We start from the raw sequence: 20,056 nt of genomic DNA on the forward strand, positions 1-20,056 counted from the left end.
CTTTTTATTTTTCATTTTTGGGGGCATACCTTTGACTCTCGATAGCTTTTCCTGAACACAGCAAAATGTATTTAACACTGTCTTCCATTTAAACCCCCCCCAAAAAACCAACGTAGACGCTAACGTGGGCGCTATTGAAATGTTTCAGCTAAGGTATGAAATGTCGTAGAAAGTCTTTACATTTAATCCATGGAATGACTTCCTGAAAGGGAAGTACCACCTGTACAGACCCCGGTGTTTGCATACTTTGTGAGTGACAGTTTTGCTCACCAATCTGTCGTGAGGGTGAATCCCGCAGTAGGAGGAGCTCTGGGTGGGGCCATGGGCCGAGTTCCCGCCCCCCAGCATGCTGCCGTGGTAACCCTGTTGGCTCATACTGCTACTACTGCTGCTCCAGGGATCGCCACTGTGGTGACCGTCTGATAGGGAGACACAGAGAGAAAGAATCAGGTACGTGTGATGTATGCTGGTTTGAGATCAGTTGGTTCTCCGTGCAGGCTGTAAGGTAAAGACACAATGAGGTTTCTCAGTGCTGTCAAACCTTCCTGTGACTCACTCAGTTTGTCTACATGCAGTTTGGTAATCTGACCCACTTTATGCTGCAACCTGATTTCAGAAAACATCCATGTAAATAGGACACCTGGTTTCCTTCTTCAGGTTTAAGAATAACCCGGTTAACTCAGAACTGTGCCGGACAAACTTGATTTCTGGGACTTTTATCCACGTCTGTGTGTATAAACATGAAAGACCCCCAGGTGACAGGGGAGAAGAGACAGTCTGGGGGGAAATATAGGGTTTAAATCAATCTGAGCAGTCAATAAACAGACTGAAAACGCTCCCCAGCAGTCCGATTTATGTCATCAAAACATGGTGAAAAGTCACTGTGTTTCGTCTGAACACACATGAACAAACACTGACAGAATACTTCACCCGCAACATGACCATTTGTATATCAGTTATCACCCCGCGTTACATTGACTTTGTTAAGAAAACATTTTTCTTTCATGCCTCCACAGTGAAAGAAGAATCCAGAAAAACAATACTGCATTAAAACATCCATTTACAAACTGTCACACAGTATAATCCAAGTCTCATTTATGCTCAGTGCTCCTCAAACACATGCATTTTCACTAAACTTTACAATGTAAAACACTTCCGCCCCTGAGCATACATGAGCACGTGCATGCTTTTGAGCTCAAATGCACGTGTGCCTCGGCACGCTACTTGACAGCATGAGACAGTTTGTACTGATGTTTTAAATCAGAATGTTTTAGCAAAACTGCATGTGTTTGTGAAGCTCTGAGCACACGACTTGATAAATGAGACTTGGATTTAACTGCAGAAGTTGTGCGAGAGTTTGCAAACAGATGTTTTGATATAGCGGTTAAACATGGTAGTCTGTGACTTAAATTCATGAAGATTTTTTGGATTCTCCGTTCACCCTGGTGGCATGCAGAAGTTTCCTTCACAAATGCGCTGAGTAATTGATATACATTTTGCAGTATGTATTGTATTCCTTTAAACTAGTGTATGTTCATAAGGAACTATTAGGAGCTGCGCCTTGTCAAAATAAATCAAAACCTATATGACTGGACCATGTGGGAATTTAATTTGAAAGAACAGACACAGGAAGTGTCCACGCTCAGCAGTCAGACAGGAGTCAGGTTAATTTCCAGGGCTGGTACCTGTGGTTATTCCACAGGCTAGTTAATAACATGTTGGGCAGGAAATCCAAAGTGTGGGATCATTTTGAGAAGGTGAAGGACGAACCCAAGGTGATATGTAAACTCATCTTCATTGGTCGACTACAAACATGACGTATCATCTGAAACATGGAAGTAGCTACATGCCCATTAGCCCACAGCGTCATTAACAGGCGGCTCGCTCAGTGTGTGACGTGCACTTGTAGATAAAATATAGGCCTATATTAATGAAGGTTCATTAGTACGGTTTTGTATTTCTCTGTAATGTAGCACAGTGTTAACAATGTTACTGATACTATTCTTTCTCACACCTTCAACTCAAACCAAAAATTTAACATGTATATGAATTATAAAAATATCTTCTACAATGTCACCTTGAATTTGCATGTCATTATGACATTTTTTTTTACCTGATGTTTCAGTCATGTGATATTCGAGGTGACACTTCTTGTGGTATAATTTTGTACTGGTTTTGCAGTGTGTTGTGCTCTGTTTCTGTATAGCTACATGTGTTATCACATGATCTGTTGGGCGACCACCATTGGTTGTATTTATAGAGGTGTGTCTCCTTATCTTGTTCATGTCTGATGAAGGGCTGGTGCCCAAAACGTCACATGTGGTGATACAATTATATTTCCAAATGGAGCAGTTTCTGGTGCTGGGACCTGTTTTTGTATCTTTGTATTTGTTCTTCTGTCCAGCCCCAAGTATTTATCATTTTTGGATGTGCGTGCTGTTTTTTGAGTCCACAGTTACAAGAGTACATATCTCCTGAAGTTCAGAGATGTACAAAATTAACTCTCCTGACTTCTACTCCCTGTCAATGAATGCTGTTAGACACGTGTTTTGCACATCAGGAGAACACAGCCACACACTAAGGCCAAAGTAAAGGTGTTGTTCTGCGCAGTGTCGCACCTTCATGTTTAATGTGAAAGCAGCGTTCACATCAGTCTCAAAGTTTGCAAGCAAAAACCTTGTCTTTATTGTTCGCTCCAGCAATAGACAAATACCATATCTGGGTAGCTGTTCTAATAACAAATAAAATGTACGACTCAAATCTTTAGAGGATTTTGGAATGAGAACATCTTTCACATCGTTTGTGATCCAGTATCCACATTGAGCTCAGGAATGGGACGGATCTGTGTGTGTGTGTGTGTGTGTGTGTGCATGCATGAGTACCTGGCATGAAGAATGAGCTTGGGAAGCCAGCGCTGGGAGGTTTGGAGGAGGGATAACCCGGTGAGTCCCTGTTGTAGTCTGCTGTACTGGCAGACGGAGCGTACACCTGCAACACAAACACAGAAACACACATCGTCACTCAGGAGTCTGCGCTCTGATCAAAAAACAACTTGTTCACATCAAAAGCTCGCAGCCAAACACAAGTTGAGGCTCAGCGGGCTGAGGCTTAGCTTCAGACGGACGTCATCTCAAATAGGTTTGAACAGATGACTGACACTTCTCTCGTTAACTCAGACGTCAACATCACCCCCTTCCTTCACCTGATTGCAAGAACACACTTCCTGAGCGGTGACTGCTCGTTGCTTTTTCTTTTCAAACTAAAAGAAATCTGCTCTGCTCTATTACTAATATCAGTTTGTCAATAATACACACATATTTTGGTTGCCAAAAAAATAAAGAACACTGGTTTTAAACTTATAACATTTATTTTAAAAAAAGTTTAAAAGATTATATTGAATAGATTTACTTTTATTTTGTACAAAATGTGCTTATTTAGCTTATTTATAAAACAAGCTTATATTAGGTGGCAAGTTTGTACACTTTAATTTTTTTTTAATGAAGCCTAGAACTTTTTGTGATGCTGTATTTTTTTTTTAAGTTAACCTTTTTTCAAAAGAAAAAAAAAAAAAGATAAAAACTTCTCTGATATATACACTGCTATTTTTAACCTGCACACACTTTTAATAAATTATTTTTATTTTCTAACCTAGCAAAGCTATGTAAATAAAGTTTGTAAATTGTTTTGTTTTACACTTTCTAAATAATACAAATTACATTTTTTTATTTCTTTAAAAAGAGGAAAAATTATTTTACATATATTTCATAATTTTTAGATGAATAATTTTATGCTTCTAAAAAGAAAAAGTTGAAAATATATATGTTTAATTTTTTTTCAACCTAAGATATATAGTATATCCTATGTATATTAATATAAAAAAAATCTATGAATATTTCAGCTTATTTTAATTTATTTTCTTCTTTAAAAAACAATATTTAAACATAATCTTTACACACACACACACACACACACACACACACACACACATATATATAGCATATAACATTTGAAAACTTTTTTCCTTTACTTTGCAAAACTAAATTCACTGCACACTTAAACTCTGTCAAACCATACTACTGAAAACATTAAATCTACAATGGTGACCATGGTAACCGCATCGACAGCATCTCCAGTGCCCACCACTTATGCTTCAACGCGTACTAAAGACTAATGACATATTTTCTGACTAATTTTTCCTCGTCTCTCCTCTCATTCAGAGTAATTTGATGACTAAAAGAGGAACAAAGCGGTGACTTTGTGCGAGACTCGTCTCGGAGGGGCAGCAGCGCAGCAGTCATGCAGCAAACATGCAGTAAAACGTGAGACTGCGAGCAGAACCAGCAGCCTGTCATCACTCAAAACAGGTGACGTTCTTCCTCAGCAACACAGCGGCTGCATGAGAACACAATGCCTGTGTTTGGTCATGCCTTCGACTGGGGGTCCCCACAGCATGCCTCTGTGTGTGTATGTGTGTGTGTGTGTGTGTGTGCATAGCGTGCGAACACTCAGCCATGACGCGAGCTTGCGCCGCATGACGCAAACCCTGGAACAGCTGTTGAAAGCGCTCTTCCCTCTCTCTGTCTCCCCCACTGACTCACATCAAAATGAAAGACCCGCTCCGCCACAGCTACACCTAATCTACCTCGATCCCCTAAAAAAGACATGGGCTGCTTTGTTAACTTTAGAGCATTTGCATACGGATGGAACACAGATGTCGTAAAGAGAAAATCTGATGATAAAACACAGACAGAAGAAATAAAAGAAAAAGATGGAAGAAAAAAACAACACTTGGGGGCATTATAAAAAACATCATCTCACTTCCCACACTCCCTGAGAGAAATGATTAAAAACAGAAAACAGCCTCAAACTGTTTCTGTCAAACGAAAAACTGACCTTTTTTCAGATCACTAAAAGCATGTTTCTCCGCTCAATCTTTCAGCCTTACTTCTGAGCGAGGAAAAAAAATCTGATTTCCTTTGCGCTACTATCCCGTATCCTTAAAGGTGAAAGATCTTCAGGACACGTGTCCATACAGAGAATTACAGAAGGAATCTGAGAGACTCTCGCAACTTTAACACTCAATCTGTGCTTCATACCTTTTTTTCTGCAGCAAAAAGCTGGGCGTGCAAATGGTTGGAGGAAGAATTACAGTCTAAGCTGGTTTACAATCGCTGCACTTGCTTCCACAGACCTTGTTGTGAGCAGTTTCATGTTGGAAATATTTTCTGTCTGCTGAAAAACAGCTGCTGTATCACTATGCAGAAGGAAGAGTGCATCTACTCATGGATGAGAGGCCCATGCTCGTGATAGTGCAAGACATAACATTAACGGCTTCTTCCTAGGATAAGCTGTAACTTTAGCTAGCTCAGTGATGCTAGCGAGCTAGCAGTAAATGCACGCTTCCTTCTGCACGGTGATACAGTTGGCAGGTGTATTTCAGTAGAAAGAAAATAGTTCCAACATGAAACTGCTCACAACAAGGTCTGTGGATTATCTTGAGTAACCGGATCATGGTTTCTGGAAAGAGACATCACTGTTGAGTTTTACAGATGTTATTTTTTTGGCGTTTTGAGCACGACAAGCTGAGTGACATCTTGTTCCATTATACTGGAGAGAAGGCAGACACCTACAGAGCCGATATCTCCAACAATCTCACACCAACTCACACCAAAACAATCCAAATTGATAAACAGCCACTACTTCTTTTATTTCTGATCACACACACAACATCCTGGTTAGGTGTGTTCAGGTTCAGGTGTGATCTCTGTAACCATAGTTTGCCATAACCATGACATTTTCCTAAGCTTTACCTCATCATAGTTGCCATATGTGACATTGTAGAAAAAAAACCCCTCACTGGTATCATCCAATAGGGTTGCTGAGCTTTGAGACATCCTTTAGTTTCCATACATGTATGGGATGGAAAGGGACGCCAACATTCCGAATTAATATGTACTTTAACTGCATTACCATGTAATTAAATCAGATTTGATGTTTAATCTGATGGATTACACAACTCCAGTACGTTTTGGCCAATAGCTGCCTAAAGATGATCACCAAAATCAAGTACACAGTGTTTTGTTGCAGACAGTTAACTGCTCAGTTCCAGAGAATAGCCTGGTGTCGACTGCGTTTACTTCCTGAGAACCATGGCTCACGGGAAGACACAGAGACAGCAACAAATACCACAACAATCAGGATATCTGAGTAGCAAGGAACACTGGGAACTGTGGGAATGAAAGACTGAGGTCAGGAAACACCCACCCATCCACCCACACACACATACTCACATGCGCACACGCACACACACAAATTCACAATCTTAAATACACTAATGTTAAGTGCTAAGAGAAGCTAATCAGCTTGGAGATGCGGATACCTTCCCACAATGCACCTTGCAGAAGTTTTAAGGATCCAAATCCTTTAGTATCCGCACACACACACACATACACACAAACACACACACACACACACACACACACACACACACACACACACACACACACACACAGTGTCTGTAGATGTCATTAGAGCCCAACTAAAATCCCCTCAAACTTCCTCCTCCTCCTCCTCTTCCCCTCTGAGAACTGAGTTTGTGCTCTGATGATAAAACCACATTTATTGACCCAAAGCCTGTACAACAAAATTCACACACACACACACACACACATGCTTGTGTTGTTCCTGTTGAAAATATTTAGATTTATGTCTCACGTCGTGCACGCATTTTTTCCCATTGAATGTGTTGTTCGACTGGTGACGAAAGGCTGTGATTTGTGTGTGAATGCCTCCCCGTGCATGTGTGTTTATGTACGTGTGTGTGTGTGTGTGTGCTTATGTGTGTGTTATAGACAGACAGGAACAGGTGCAGTGTGTTCAAATCTGAGGAATGTAGAGAGACACAATAACAACCTCACTTCCTGCAGTCTGTAAAACACACTCACACACTCGGCAGTATCAGTATTCCCACAGTTAGCGGGCTGACCTCGAGCCAATCAGAAACACCCTTGACGGTGTTGTCATTTCACTGACAACTTGGAAACCGAAAACCAGAGAAAAATAATGAGAGCCACAATAGAGGCCAATGACGTCCGATCAATAACCTTCACATGCAGCTATTTTCCACAACATGTCTCAGAACCTTGTACACTTCCTCATGTTTAATAGTTACTGCCTGCTTTAATCCCTGTAGAGCTGGTTGAGAATATTGGGATTTTTACGTCAATGGAAACAGAACCGAAACCAGTCAAACCAGGTGTGGGAGTTAATTCTGTGCCCTGATGTAAAGCACAAACAGCCAAACCACATCTCTGTGCCACAACAGTCATAAAAGAAACCAATCTGACCAGTTATGTAAAATCTTGATCTGAATCACAGTAGAAACAGAACAGAAATTAGTCCGATAAGTTTTCAGTGCCACAGCAGAAACCATTGGAACCAGTTTTGTGCGGTTTAGGAGCCACATTGAACCAGTTCCCTATGTATGTATCGAAAAACATACAGATGTAGAACTACTTTTGCAAAGTGGTTGTTATGTGCCAATGACTCTGTCCGATCACAAGCAGACAGCTCTAAATACAACTGTAAATGACCACCGAGACGCATTGAGATCCAATCACTCAAACTACTTGCTGAGGTGGTCTGGACACATTTGATCACATGTCTTTTGTAGTGTAACCATTGATGAATCCTGATGCAATGCATTACGTGATGGTGACCCTGCTTACACCTGGTATTAACGTGCGTTTTGATGATCTGAACAAAAGTAGACAGCAGAGACAAATCGCTGTTCACACTTGTGTCGATCATGTATCACCAGCTGACCACTTGTGTGCAGATTTTGTTACTACCTACATCACTTAGAAGGTCGAGGGGGGCTGTGCAGATTTATGACATCCACATTCTTGCTAGGTGCTTGGTTGTGTTGGTTCAGCAGGAGATATCGCTGTCAGCAACATGATGGACCGTCACCCAACACTTTGTCCAACTCTTTGTAAAATGGGCAAGTTGTAGAGCCTTAGCATGCTGTCACCAAAACAACCACCACATCCTGCACTGGTGACATAGTCCTCAGGACGCATTAGCACATACACAACAAAAAATATCTGATCAAATGTATCCCAGACCATCTTGGCAAGTGGCTTGAGTGATCGAATCACAATGTGTTTTGTTGGTTGCTTACACGTGTATTTAGTGCTGTCGACTTCTGATCGGATCAGACCAAGATACATGTTAATACCGGGTGTAAAACAGGACAATGGCAGCATGTCAACGTTCGATAACCTGCGTGACTACCCGCTATGCACTATGGAACGAGATGTTTTGAATTCTGTTGACAGCAATACCTCCAGCTGTACCGAAACAACCGCTGACATGACTGGTGAGAGTCCGGGTTTAATAACTATGAGAGGAACCCTTTGACCTTCCAGCGTAAGTGACGTATACAGCAACAAAATCTGAACACAAGTGGTCAGCTGGCAAGTATGATAGACACAGACGTGATCTACGATGTGTCTCAGCTATCCGCATGGGATCAGATAACTGAGACACATCATAAAACCAAGTGTAAACAGGGTCAATGAAAAAAACAGTCAAACCCATTCTGTCATGGAAACACAATAGAAATCAGTGGAAGTAGTTGGGTAAAATTATGATCTGTACCATAATAGAAACACAATGGAAATAAGATGGATTGGTTCTGTAATAGGAGATACATTTGAACCAGTTAAACAAGTTCTCTGTGTGATAACAGAAACACATTAGAACTCAATGGAACCATCTCTGTATTACTATATGAAGCAGTCAAACGTTCTACTATGGTAAATGAGTTCCCTCATCTTAGGAGAAATTAAGCCTTAAGCATCATACTTAAGGAGAAAACTTAAGGTGCTTTGTCCAACCTGTCCCAAGTCTTTGTACCACAACAGAGAGACAATAGAACAGTGACACTGCACCATAATAGAAACCAATGGAATCAGTTCTCTACCACATAGGGACCAAAACGTGAGCAGCGTCTGTTCTGTTTCTACTTTGTTCCAGATCAGAGTTCTACACAAGTGGTTTTACTGGTTTATATTGTTATATTGAAACAATCAAAACCAGTCAAATCAGTTTTCTATGCAATGATAGAAACACAGTAGAAAGAATTAGTCCTATACAATAGAAACAAGTCAAACCAGAGAGTTATGGTATTACAGCAGACCCCTGATAGAAACCAGTAGAACCAATTCCCTGCCTAGAACCCTAATACAAACCAGTTAAACCTATTGTTTTCCAGAACAATGACAGATCCTCCTAATAGGAACCAGTGCAGCCTGTTGTGTAAAACCATCATCTGCACCACAGTAGAAACCCTGATAGAATCCAGTAGAAGCGGTTGTGTAACCTCCTGCCGCGCCATGACGTTTAACGGATTGGGAGAGAACATCACAGATTGCATCAAAGCTTTGCTCTGTGTCGCCCCCGGCAACACGAAGACAATATAAAGGCACATTCCACTGAAAACTGATTCCTCATGGAGCCAACAAAACACACACAGACACACACAGAAAGAGCAACCAGCTGTGCAACTCACTGACCTAACCCACAGGTACAAACAACCGAAACAGCAGCTGGACTTTAATTAGAGAAACAAAGTTAGACGTACTACACACACTGTTCTGTTAGCTCTCAATACAATTAAGGTTCTATTTTGATCCAACACCTGTAAATGTTTTCTGGAAGATTGTGTTCCATACTCTATCTCGAAAGTAAAATTAGTATCATAAGAAACGGCCAGAAAAACATTTAACGGGCCGAAACTTACATCTTTAAACTGCTTATCAACAACCACAAAACCCGAAAAGCATAAACTCAAAGAGGATAAATTTGCACCACATCTATAAAACAGAAAAAAATCAGCAAACAGAAGAACAACTAGAAACTAATTAAGTGAGAAAAAGAGAGCAAATTATGTTCAAGGATCAACACAACATTAAAAAAGACGAGACCAGAAACTTTATTTTCTCTGCAGTGTTTCAGTTCTCACTTGTTGACAGTGGTGGTACTGCTGCTGGGCCCTGAAGGCGTCCAGCTAGAGAGAGCCTGAAAAAAGAATGGAAAAATAATAAAAAGGAACAAAGCGAGATGCTGAAAGTTGGACGAGGATAAAAAGACAGTAAACGGAAACAAAAGAGAGAAAAATGGAGAGAGAGTAAAGAAAAGGAAGAAAAAGGAGGCTTTTTGTCTTTGTTTGGTGTTTGATGCTTCTTCTCTCCGTTATTGTCTCCAAATGTGGGGAGCATCTGTTCAACCTCTCTGCCTCTCCTTCTCCGGCAGCTCCTCAGCTCTGACAGAAAGAGAGGAGCAGGAAGAAGAGAAGCTCCTCCTGCTCTTCTTCCACGGTACTTCTGACCTTACTAAACTTCGAGACACACATTCTGTCGTCAAGATGAGCCTAAAAATATTTTGTTTTTGACATGAATGACATGTCAATGTCTCAATTAAAGTGGTCAAAACTGTGATTTTGTGGCTGAACAAGTTGTTTCCATATTGCACATCTCAATCAAAGGAATACTTCAACTCCCAGATGATCATTTGAATATCCGTTACTCAGCCCCTGTTACACTGAAATCCTGATGAAAACCTTTCTTGCATGCCTCTAGTGAATGAAGAATCCAAAAAACTGAGAAAACTGTTGATGAATTGATCCTCTATTTAAAACAATGCAGAATTCAAGCAAATAAAATGAGGCAATTTTAAGAAAATACAAAGAACAAAAAATAAAGATAAAATACCATCACTGAAGCAGATAAGCAAATTTGGCAACTAATTGCCCTACTGGCTCCAGCCCCTCGCGACCCCCAACAGGATAATTGGTTGTGGAAAATATATGAATGAATATTAATAATATTGAAATACCCATTTACAAACTCTCACGCAACTTGTGCAGTATAATCCAAGTCTCATTTATCCAGTTGTATGCTCAGTACTTCTGAGCAACTAACCCAAACAGACAGAACTTCCTGACGCAGAACTGAACGGAAAGCAGGACTCCATTGACAAAAAACAGTAATTTTACCTCGCTGAACATGAGATCTGTTGGTCTACCACTGCCTCGATCAGTTAGTGGTAGACCAGCAGTGGTAGACCAACAGCTCCCATGTTCAGCAAGGTAAAATTACTGTTTTTGTCAATGGAGTCTGGCTTTACAGAGACCATTAAGAGACAGGAAGGGCTGCTGTTTGGGAAATACTGAGCGTACAACTGGATAAATAAGACTTGGATTATACTGCATGAGTTGTATGGACCCCTATGATTTAAATTTGTCAAAATTTTCCCCAGTTTTTGGAGAACACATTCTTGACGTGAAAAGTACCCTGGCTGCGTTGGTTGTTGATGTTCTGGGACGCCATGTTCTGGCTGTTACATACATTGTCTTCTTTCAAGATACACTTCTGTTTTCACAGGAAATTTACAGTTTAAATACTGTCTCCTTGAAAATAAACGCATTACGTCAGTACAACAACAACGCAAATGTTTGTTTTCCTCCAACGACTAACGCACATGGTTAGATTTAGAAAAAAAGAACAGGGGTTGGCTTTAGAATCTTACAGGACACAAACACCACTCTCCCAGGTGAAAGTCAGTGTTCGTTGGACTCATCCATCACCCCTCCCACTCACCCTACTCAGACTTTCGCCACCTTAACTTTTGTTCCTGTCCTGCCACATTCCCTCCTGACACCATCGAGCGCTATTAAACTATAACAGCAATCAGCTGCATATCATGCTGATGTTAAAGGACGGCTTTTCTTGTCAGTGTCTGATACAGTAAATCACTGCCCAAGCACCAGATTTTGGCAACTCTGGAGTAAAACCAGGTTGGTCTTGATTTGCTATTGTTATGCTAACATTTTCGCCCTCATAACTTCTATTGGATTGAGGCAAGTTTAGCCCCACATGTTATATGTTGATATCTTAGTATTGCCCATATTAAATTTGTTTCCTGTTAGCTGACGCTGGCTAGTTTGCATCAGTGTCTGACGACGCAAGTCACTGCCCAAGTGCCGGATTTTGACGACTTTGGAGTGAGACCAGGTTGTTCTGGATTCTTCGATTATCGGAGATATGCAAGAATACTATAATTCACAAATTCAATGTAACGCAGGGTGCGTAACTGAAATACAAATGGTCACTGGCGGAGTGAAGTTTTCCTTCAATGATTTGCAAAAACTCAACTCTGTGTTGCAGAACATGATGCACAAATGTTTCTGGCTCAAAATCTCTGGATGGAAGGAGCCTGGCATTGCTGAGAAAGATGATCCAAACAGGATCACGCTTCACTTCCGGATCAAATGGCATACAAATTAACTAACTACCCAGAGAGCGAGCAAGTTTGGAAAAGAAAGGAAGACCAGGCGCTTGCTAAAATATCAACAAACACAATTCTGCTTTTTAGCTTTGTCACTGACACAGCTTCATACACACACTTGCACAGACAGAGAGCCAGACAGAAAACGGAACAAGAAAAAAAATCAGTATTTCGCTCAATAAAGGAATTGTTCCCGTCTTGTTTTCTCTTCTGTCTCTCTCTCTCTCTTACACACACACACACACACACACACACACACACACACACGCACACTCACACACAGAGTTTACCACACTTCATCCAAAGCAGATGTGCTGGAATGCGAACACTCAAAGGAGCAGTCACGAAACCTCTTGACAGACACACACACACACTCACACACACATACCAAAATACACACACACACATACACAGTCGGCTGCACCTGTGCCTGTCCAATTTCTCCTCTCTCTGTTTCTCTCTCCCTCCTCCTCCTCTCCGTCCTCTGCCTCTCTCATTTCTAACACGCTGCTTTCACTTTCGTCTCGTCTTCATTCACCTTCACACAAACAGTCCAGCACCGCAGGAAGCAGAAACAATACAGGAAAGTATTCAACTCAACATACAATGCAATGCAAACAATTTTTAAATAAATAATAAATCATGTATCATGTCAAACATTCTTTGGTTCCAGCTTCTCAAAAGCAACAATTTGCTGCTTTACAGTGCGACACAGATATCGTCACCAACATCCATCGATCCATCTACTGTATCTATCTACTCCCGTCTCATTCCCCACCTCTCTCCACCTGTAGACGTGCTTTTCATCTCCGTTTACCACTCATGCCGCTGCACTCCAAGCCCGTCCGGAGGCAGATGTGGGAAAGCGAATCAAACGTGCCGCAGACGGATCAAACATATTTTGGGGGTTTCTGTTTTTTAGATGTATTTTTATAGTGGAGATCTGAGCCGCGGCCTCGGAATCCTCTGAAGGTTAATTATGTTCCTGATTCAAAACACATGGAGGGAAAAACTGCCTATGTGTGTGTGTGTGTGTGTGTGTGTGTGTGTGTGTGTGTGTGTGTGTGAGAAAGCGGAAGGAAATCCCACCCACCACCTCCGAGCCGAGCCCTTTATTCTACCAACCTGCAATTGCACTAATGTGAACCAGATGTACACACACACACACACACACACACACACACACACACACACAGTTTTGAGCATGGCTGCTTAATTGACTCCATATGATGCAGTACAGAGAGGGAGACAAATACAGAGAGTAAAGAAAGAAAGAAGCAGGGGAAGGAAAAGTACATCATAAATAAAGACAGGAATATATGAAAAGAGAGAAAGAAAAAGAGCAAGAGGAAGTCAGGGAACAAAATATTTAGAGAGACAGGTGGGACAGAAAATGAATTAAAGAAAGAGACTTTGGATTTTGAAACACATAATGACGATGCAGACAAAAAAAAACAAAGAAAAATAAGACACTTGAAAAAACAATATGAATGAAAATAACAATAAATGGGAAAATAAATAAAAAATAAAACAATTAAATAAATAAAAATAAAAGAAAACTTAAAATTAAAAAAGAAAAAAACAGAAATGAAAAAGACAAGAAGAATGAGAAATAAAATTTTGAATTAAAAAATAAGACATTCAAACAAATAACAGATGAAAAAATAAAATAGATAAAAATAAAAACAATTTAAAATGAATTTATTAAAAACAAACTAAAATATATAAAAAAAATAAAATAAAGACAAAAAGAATGAGAAATAAAAGGAGATTTTGAGTTTAAAAGAATGAATTAAAAAAAATACATTCAAACAAAAAACATGGCTAAAAATAAAAAAAATGGGAAAATAGATAAAAAAAACCCAAAAATGAATAAAAAAAATATAAAAATCAAAAAATCAAATAGAAATAAAAGAAAGACAAAAAGAATGAGAAATAAAAAAGGAGGTTTTGAATTAAAAATAGAAAAAATAAGACATTAAACAAAGAATAAAAAATAACAAAACACAGATAAAAATAAAAATAATTAAAAAATAAATAAATAAGATAAAATTTAAAAATCTAAAATAAATAAATAAATAAATAAATAAAATAAACGCAAGAAAAATGAAAAATAAAAAAGGAAATATTTTAAATTGTAAAAATCATCACAGCCAAAGACAAAACAATCTATAAAAAAGAGACACAGACAAAGAGTGATAGAAAGTGATGCTGGAAACACAGAGTTCATGTTAAGACACACACACACACACACACACACGCAAAAATACTCGTGTGTAATTGAAAACATCCAGAGCCTTCACACACTCACAGTGAGTTTCATGGACCAAAACGCATTCTTCAACTCACTTGTAACGGAACGCACACACACACACAGACACAGACACACAGACACACACACACACACATGCACATGCACACACACATATATACACACACTCCCTGTGGAGCTCAGGCTTCCTGTGGCTTGATTAGAGCCCCCTATGTGAAGACAAGTGGACTCAGCGTGTGTGTGTGTGTGTCTGTGTGTGTGTGTGATGTGTGTTAGCGTGGTGCACCTGTGACTGAAGGGGGGTCGAGTTACTCAGACAGAAAACACCGGGGGGGCGGACGGAGAGGGAGAGAAAGAGAGGTGTGTGACACATGTGAGCGACTGTGAATTTCTTTTGCACTAAAAAAGTGTGTGTGTGACCAAAGAATGAAGAGTGTGTAAGTGAGAACAGGAAAAACAGAAATTGCCCCAAGTATGTAAGTGTCTGTGTGTGTGTGTGTGTGTGTGTGTGTGTATGCAGAAGAATACTTCAAGGAGAAAAAAAGGCGATTCATGACTTCCTCACAAACGCGCGCACACACACACACACACACACACACACACACAAATTCATGATGCTTTTCCTTTCATAATTAAGTTTACATTAATTTTTATGATAGATTTATCTATCCATCCACTGCACTCTCCTTCTTCTTTTATTCCGCCTCTCCTCTCTTTTCTTCTCTCCTTTCTTGTTCCCTCCTCTGTTGTTGTCTCCTCTCCCATTTCCTCCTCTCCTCTCCTTTTGTGTCCTCCTTTACTCTCCTCTCATTTTCTCTCCTATCCATTCCCGTGTCCTCCTCTCCCCTCGTTTCCTCCTCTCCTCTGCTTTTTCCTCCTCTCCTTTGTTTTCTCTTTTCTAGTCCCCTGTTCCATCTTCTCTCTTGTTCCCTCCTCTCCTTTCCTGTATCTTTCTCTACTCTCCTCTTTCTTTCCTCTGCTGTTTCTTGTTCCCTCCTTTCCTTTACTCTACTGTTTCCTTTTCTCCTCTCCTTTTTTTCACCTCTCCTGTTCCCTCCTTCTTCTCTTCTCATTTTGTCTCCTCTCCTTCTTTCCTTTCCTCTCTTTAAAAAACCCCTCTCCACTCCTTCCCTCTACTGTCCCCTTATATACCCTTCTCTCCTTTCCTTTCCTCTATTTTAAAAAACCCTCTCCTCCCCTCTCCTGTCTTCCCCTCTCCTGCTTCCTCATATACCCTCCTTTCCTTTCCTTTCCTCTCATCCCCTGCCCTCTCCTCTTCTGTTTCCTCATATACCCTCCTTTCCTTTCCTGTCCTTTCCTCCCCTGTCCTCCCCTCTCCTGTTTCCTCATATACCCTTCTTTCCCTGCCTTGCCTTTCCTCCTTCCCTTTCCTTTCATTTCCTCTCCTCCCCTGTCCTCTCCTCTTCTGTTTCCTCATATACCCTCCTTTCCTTTCCTTTCCTTTCCTTTCCTTTCCTTTCCTCCCCTCTCCTCTCCTGTTTTCTCATATACCATTCTTTCCTTGCCTTGCCTTTCCTCCTTTCCTTTCCAATCCTTTGCTTTTCTCTTTAAAAAATCTCCTCTACTCTCCGGTCTCCTCATATACCCTCCTCTCCTGTCTTGTTCTCTCCTCTCCTGTTTCCTCATATACCCTCCTTTCCTTTCCTTTCCTCTCCCATTTCCTCATACACCCTCTTTTCCTTTCCTTTCCTCTCTTCTCCTCTCCTCTCCTCTCCTCTCACAGGCAGCAGACTGTTTATCTATTATTTACTGGTTCTCTCTCCACCAGCAGTAACCCAGTTAGCAGCTCTTCCTCTCTTCAGCTTCAGTCACAAACAATTCAGCGCTGCAACATGACCGTCGTCGTATTTCACAGCTTTTCATCGATTTCTGACCTTTTTTTTTTTTTTATATTCAGCTGTTATTGACCGCAGTCTGTGACCCTCAGTGAGTCAAAGTGCTGAATAAGCTTCAGCTCAACATCAAAACCGACAGCGAGGATGCTGATGTTTTTACTCAGCTCCAGCAATGATGGCTTCCAGGAAAATATGGTCAGACACAGAGTATGTTTTTTACTTGAGCCTTCAAACCCTGAAATGACTCATTTTATAGAGCTGGTAACAGTCCTGAATCACAAAGCGCAGAACTGTCGGCAAAAAACAATATGGGAGAGCGTTTTATAGAATAGATAAACAGACAATTGTCCGGTCAGTGTTGGAAATATTGTTCAGGCTCATATAAAGACAGTACAATGTGATTTAATGCAAAGATATTCATGTGAATGTCATTTATAAACAAAATATACAGAAGCAAAGAAACTGAAGAAAACCAGTCAAACCACAACTAGTAAAAAGCAAAAATAAAAATCAGAAAATCTGTGAGTTTCCATTGAAAATACACCCTGAACATTTATATTTTTTGCTATTTCACTGCATATTCAGTAAAGTTAGAGAAATGTAAAGAAAGGAACAAAGAGGATAAAAAAGGAAAGATAAAGAAATTGATATCAGAAAAAAGAAAAAGCAGAAAAAAACATTAAAAGAATAAGAGGGAAAAGAAAAAAGCTAACAAGTAGTTAATAAGTTAAACAAGCACCAATAAAACGAGGAGATCAAGAAGCAGCATCTGCACCAAAAGGAAAAAAAAAAGTGAAATTGCAAATTAAAGAAAAATAAACAAATCAGTAAAAACAAAGTCAAGAGAAGAAGCAGAAAAAGAGAAGAAGAAGCAGACGGTCCAGTTGTGTGGCGTGTTTACACTGCGGCCTGTAAATGAATTCAAGATGGCGTCTGGTCTCGCCAGGAGCCACAACATCAAAGAGTCAGACAGCCAGTGAAGTCACAGCGCTTTAATTGACCACTAATTACACTGAATTAACTCTAAGACTGTGCGTGTGTGTGTGTTTTCCCTCTGTGTCTATTCTGTTTCGTTCTATGTGTCTTAGAGTAGACCAAGTGTGTCAGTAACTGTATATAGGTTACAGTGTGTGTGTGTGTGTGTGTGTGTGTGTTTAACTAAAACTAATATCAGCTGGTCAGAACTGAAAAGATGTTAAATACTTTCACTATCTTGAGCTTTTCTTTTCATTTCATTGACATCTCCATATCCATCCATCCATCCCAAAAAAGGGGTGTTTGTCTCATAGCGTGAAGCCTACCTCAATCACACTGCCTGACTTTGATGTGCAGCCACCCATCTAACCCCACCCCCTCCATCAATTTCAACACACCCTCACGTAAGAAGGATTAGACCTGAAGACGTGAGTAGTTTGTAAAAAAAAAACCCACCTTATTTTAAAGTACAGTGAATTTCCAGCAGTGCCATTTCCTGCTGTAGACTGAGTGAGTTATTCATATTTGCAAAATGATTAGTTCATATGATTAAGAAATCGATACTTGGCTTCTGTGTATCAATACAATATTGCCACGTAAAATATTGCAATACTATGCTATATCAATTTTTCTACAGTAACCCAGAAAGGACAAATCAAACCCCGGCTCTAGATCGGGCCATTCATGTTTTCACATCCACCACTGTAGTTCTCCGACACGCATGGCAAACAGGACAAGTTTTAGTTGGTTGCAATCTGCAGCCTTACCACTAGATGGCACTAAATCTGACACGCTGGACCTTTAAATGATTTAATTTTGGTTTGTGACTCATTTGAAATTATTTCAAGACGTCATTCAACATTTTATATAAAATGCCTTTACATTTCATCTCAGTTTGGAGCAAAACAAAATTTGGATTGACTTAATTCATTCTAACATGCTGATTGATGTGAGACTTGTTATTGCTGGATGTGGATTTACAACAACCTGAATGGCTGTGTCCATCTCATCCGCCATTTTTCTATCACTATTTAACATAAATGTTAACGTTGTAAAGGGGACAGAACGTTCTGGACTCTATATCTGGACCTGATTGGAGCATTTTCAGAACCAGCAGCAGGATACACTCACAGTGACGAACTGTTTGGAATCAATTAGGAACTCAGCAGAACAAATCCCAGGAGCAACACCACAGTCTTTGATGTGACCAGCTCCATTTGGGAGTCAACAAAATGCTCGAGACAATCAGGACTTTAAAAGAGAACCGTCACAACTCTTCAGGACTTAAAGAGAGAAGACACAACAGAGAAGTGACAAGACGTTCCAGGATGAAACTTCTACGGATACAGATACAGATTCCTGATCAATACCGCAGCTCATCTGTACGTTCTGTTTGTTTGTGTTTCACATGTTTCATCCAGACTGATGATCTGTGTCTGAAACGCATCATTACTAATCCACTGAGTGTGTGTGTGTATATGTGTGTGTGTAATATCACAGCCTTTCGCATCTCCTTTCCCAGGAAATTGAGTAGGCTCTTCTCATCTCTCTCACACACATTTACACACACACACACACACACACACTGGATGATTTCAGTGATGGGGGAATATGGAGGCTCATAGTGAACATAATGTGGCTTTATAATGTCCCCCCTGACACAGGAAATAGCCAGAGGTCTGGGACCGAGTGTGTGTGTGTCTGAGAGGAGAAATACCCATCAGAGGAAGGAAATAACGAATCGCACTGCGGCTTTTCAGAGCACAGAGGGCTCCATAACAGCGCACACACAGCGTATTCTCATCACCATTAATCCTATGAAAAACACATATTTACATATCATTTAGTGACAGCAATGTCTTTAATAAAATTCTCACCATGAAATTTCATTTTCTTTCCATTCTTTTTTTATTATATATTATCAAAAAATGTCATTTTCTACATGCCTTTACTGAAGCAGCATATAAGAGCATCTTGATAGTGACTTTCCTTGGTGCTGCTGTAAATGGAGTCTGTTGGAAATGGCAATGGTGATTTCGAGGCTCTTTCTAGTTAAACTTAAAGCATCCTATCAAATACAGGATTGAATTTAAGGTTCTTTTATTTGTTTTTAAGGCCAAACATGGGCAGACAACCCAGTACATTGCTGAGCTTCTCTGCCCCTACTCCAACTCCCGACCTCTTAGATCCTCAGAACAATGTCTTTTAACTGTCCCATGATCGAGGCTGATGGGTAAGGGCGATCGTACCTTTGTGGTAGCTGCTCCAAAGCTTTGGGATAGCCTTCCGCTACCAATCAAATGCTCCCCCTTCACTGACACTTTCAAGACAAATCTTAAAAGGTACATGTTTTCATTGGCCTTTGGTTGTTTGTAGTGGTTTTAGGATTTTATAATCTTTTTTAAGTATATAATTGTTCTCACTGGTGTTATTCTAAATATTGCTATATATTTGTGCGTCATTCTTTTATTTTCTACAGCACTTTGGTCAACTGCGGTTGTTTTTAAATGTGCTGTATAAATGATTTGATTTGATTTGACAAAAAGGTCGATCTCTGTAGAGGTTCTTTCCATATAGTATGTCAATGGCAAAATCAAGCACT

At 40.1% G+C, this 20,056-nt stretch overlaps 1 protein-coding gene across 10 annotated transcripts in view; it reads right to left on the reverse strand.

Annotated features, from left to right (window-relative positions):
• The window catches only part of LOC126395245 (transcription factor 4-like), a 314,524-nt gene that overhangs the window by 61,744 nt on the left and 232,724 nt on the right, over positions 1–20,056 (reverse strand). For all 10 annotated transcript variants that reach the window (XM_050052562.1, XM_050052563.1, XM_050052559.1 and 7 more), the window contains 2 exons: positions 2,883–2,988; positions 271–419 (listed from right to left, as the gene is read on the reverse strand). In XM_050052562.1, the coding sequence (XP_049908519.1) occupies positions 271–419; positions 2,883–2,988 (255 nt within the window). The remainder of the gene's footprint in view (positions 1–270; positions 420–2,882; positions 2,989–20,056) is intronic.

Source organism: Epinephelus moara, chromosome 9 (assembly GCF_006386435.1).
Source record: "Epinephelus moara isolate mb chromosome 9, YSFRI_EMoa_1.0, whole genome shotgun sequence".
NCBI lineage: Eukaryota > Metazoa > Chordata > Actinopteri > Perciformes > Serranidae > Epinephelus > Epinephelus moara.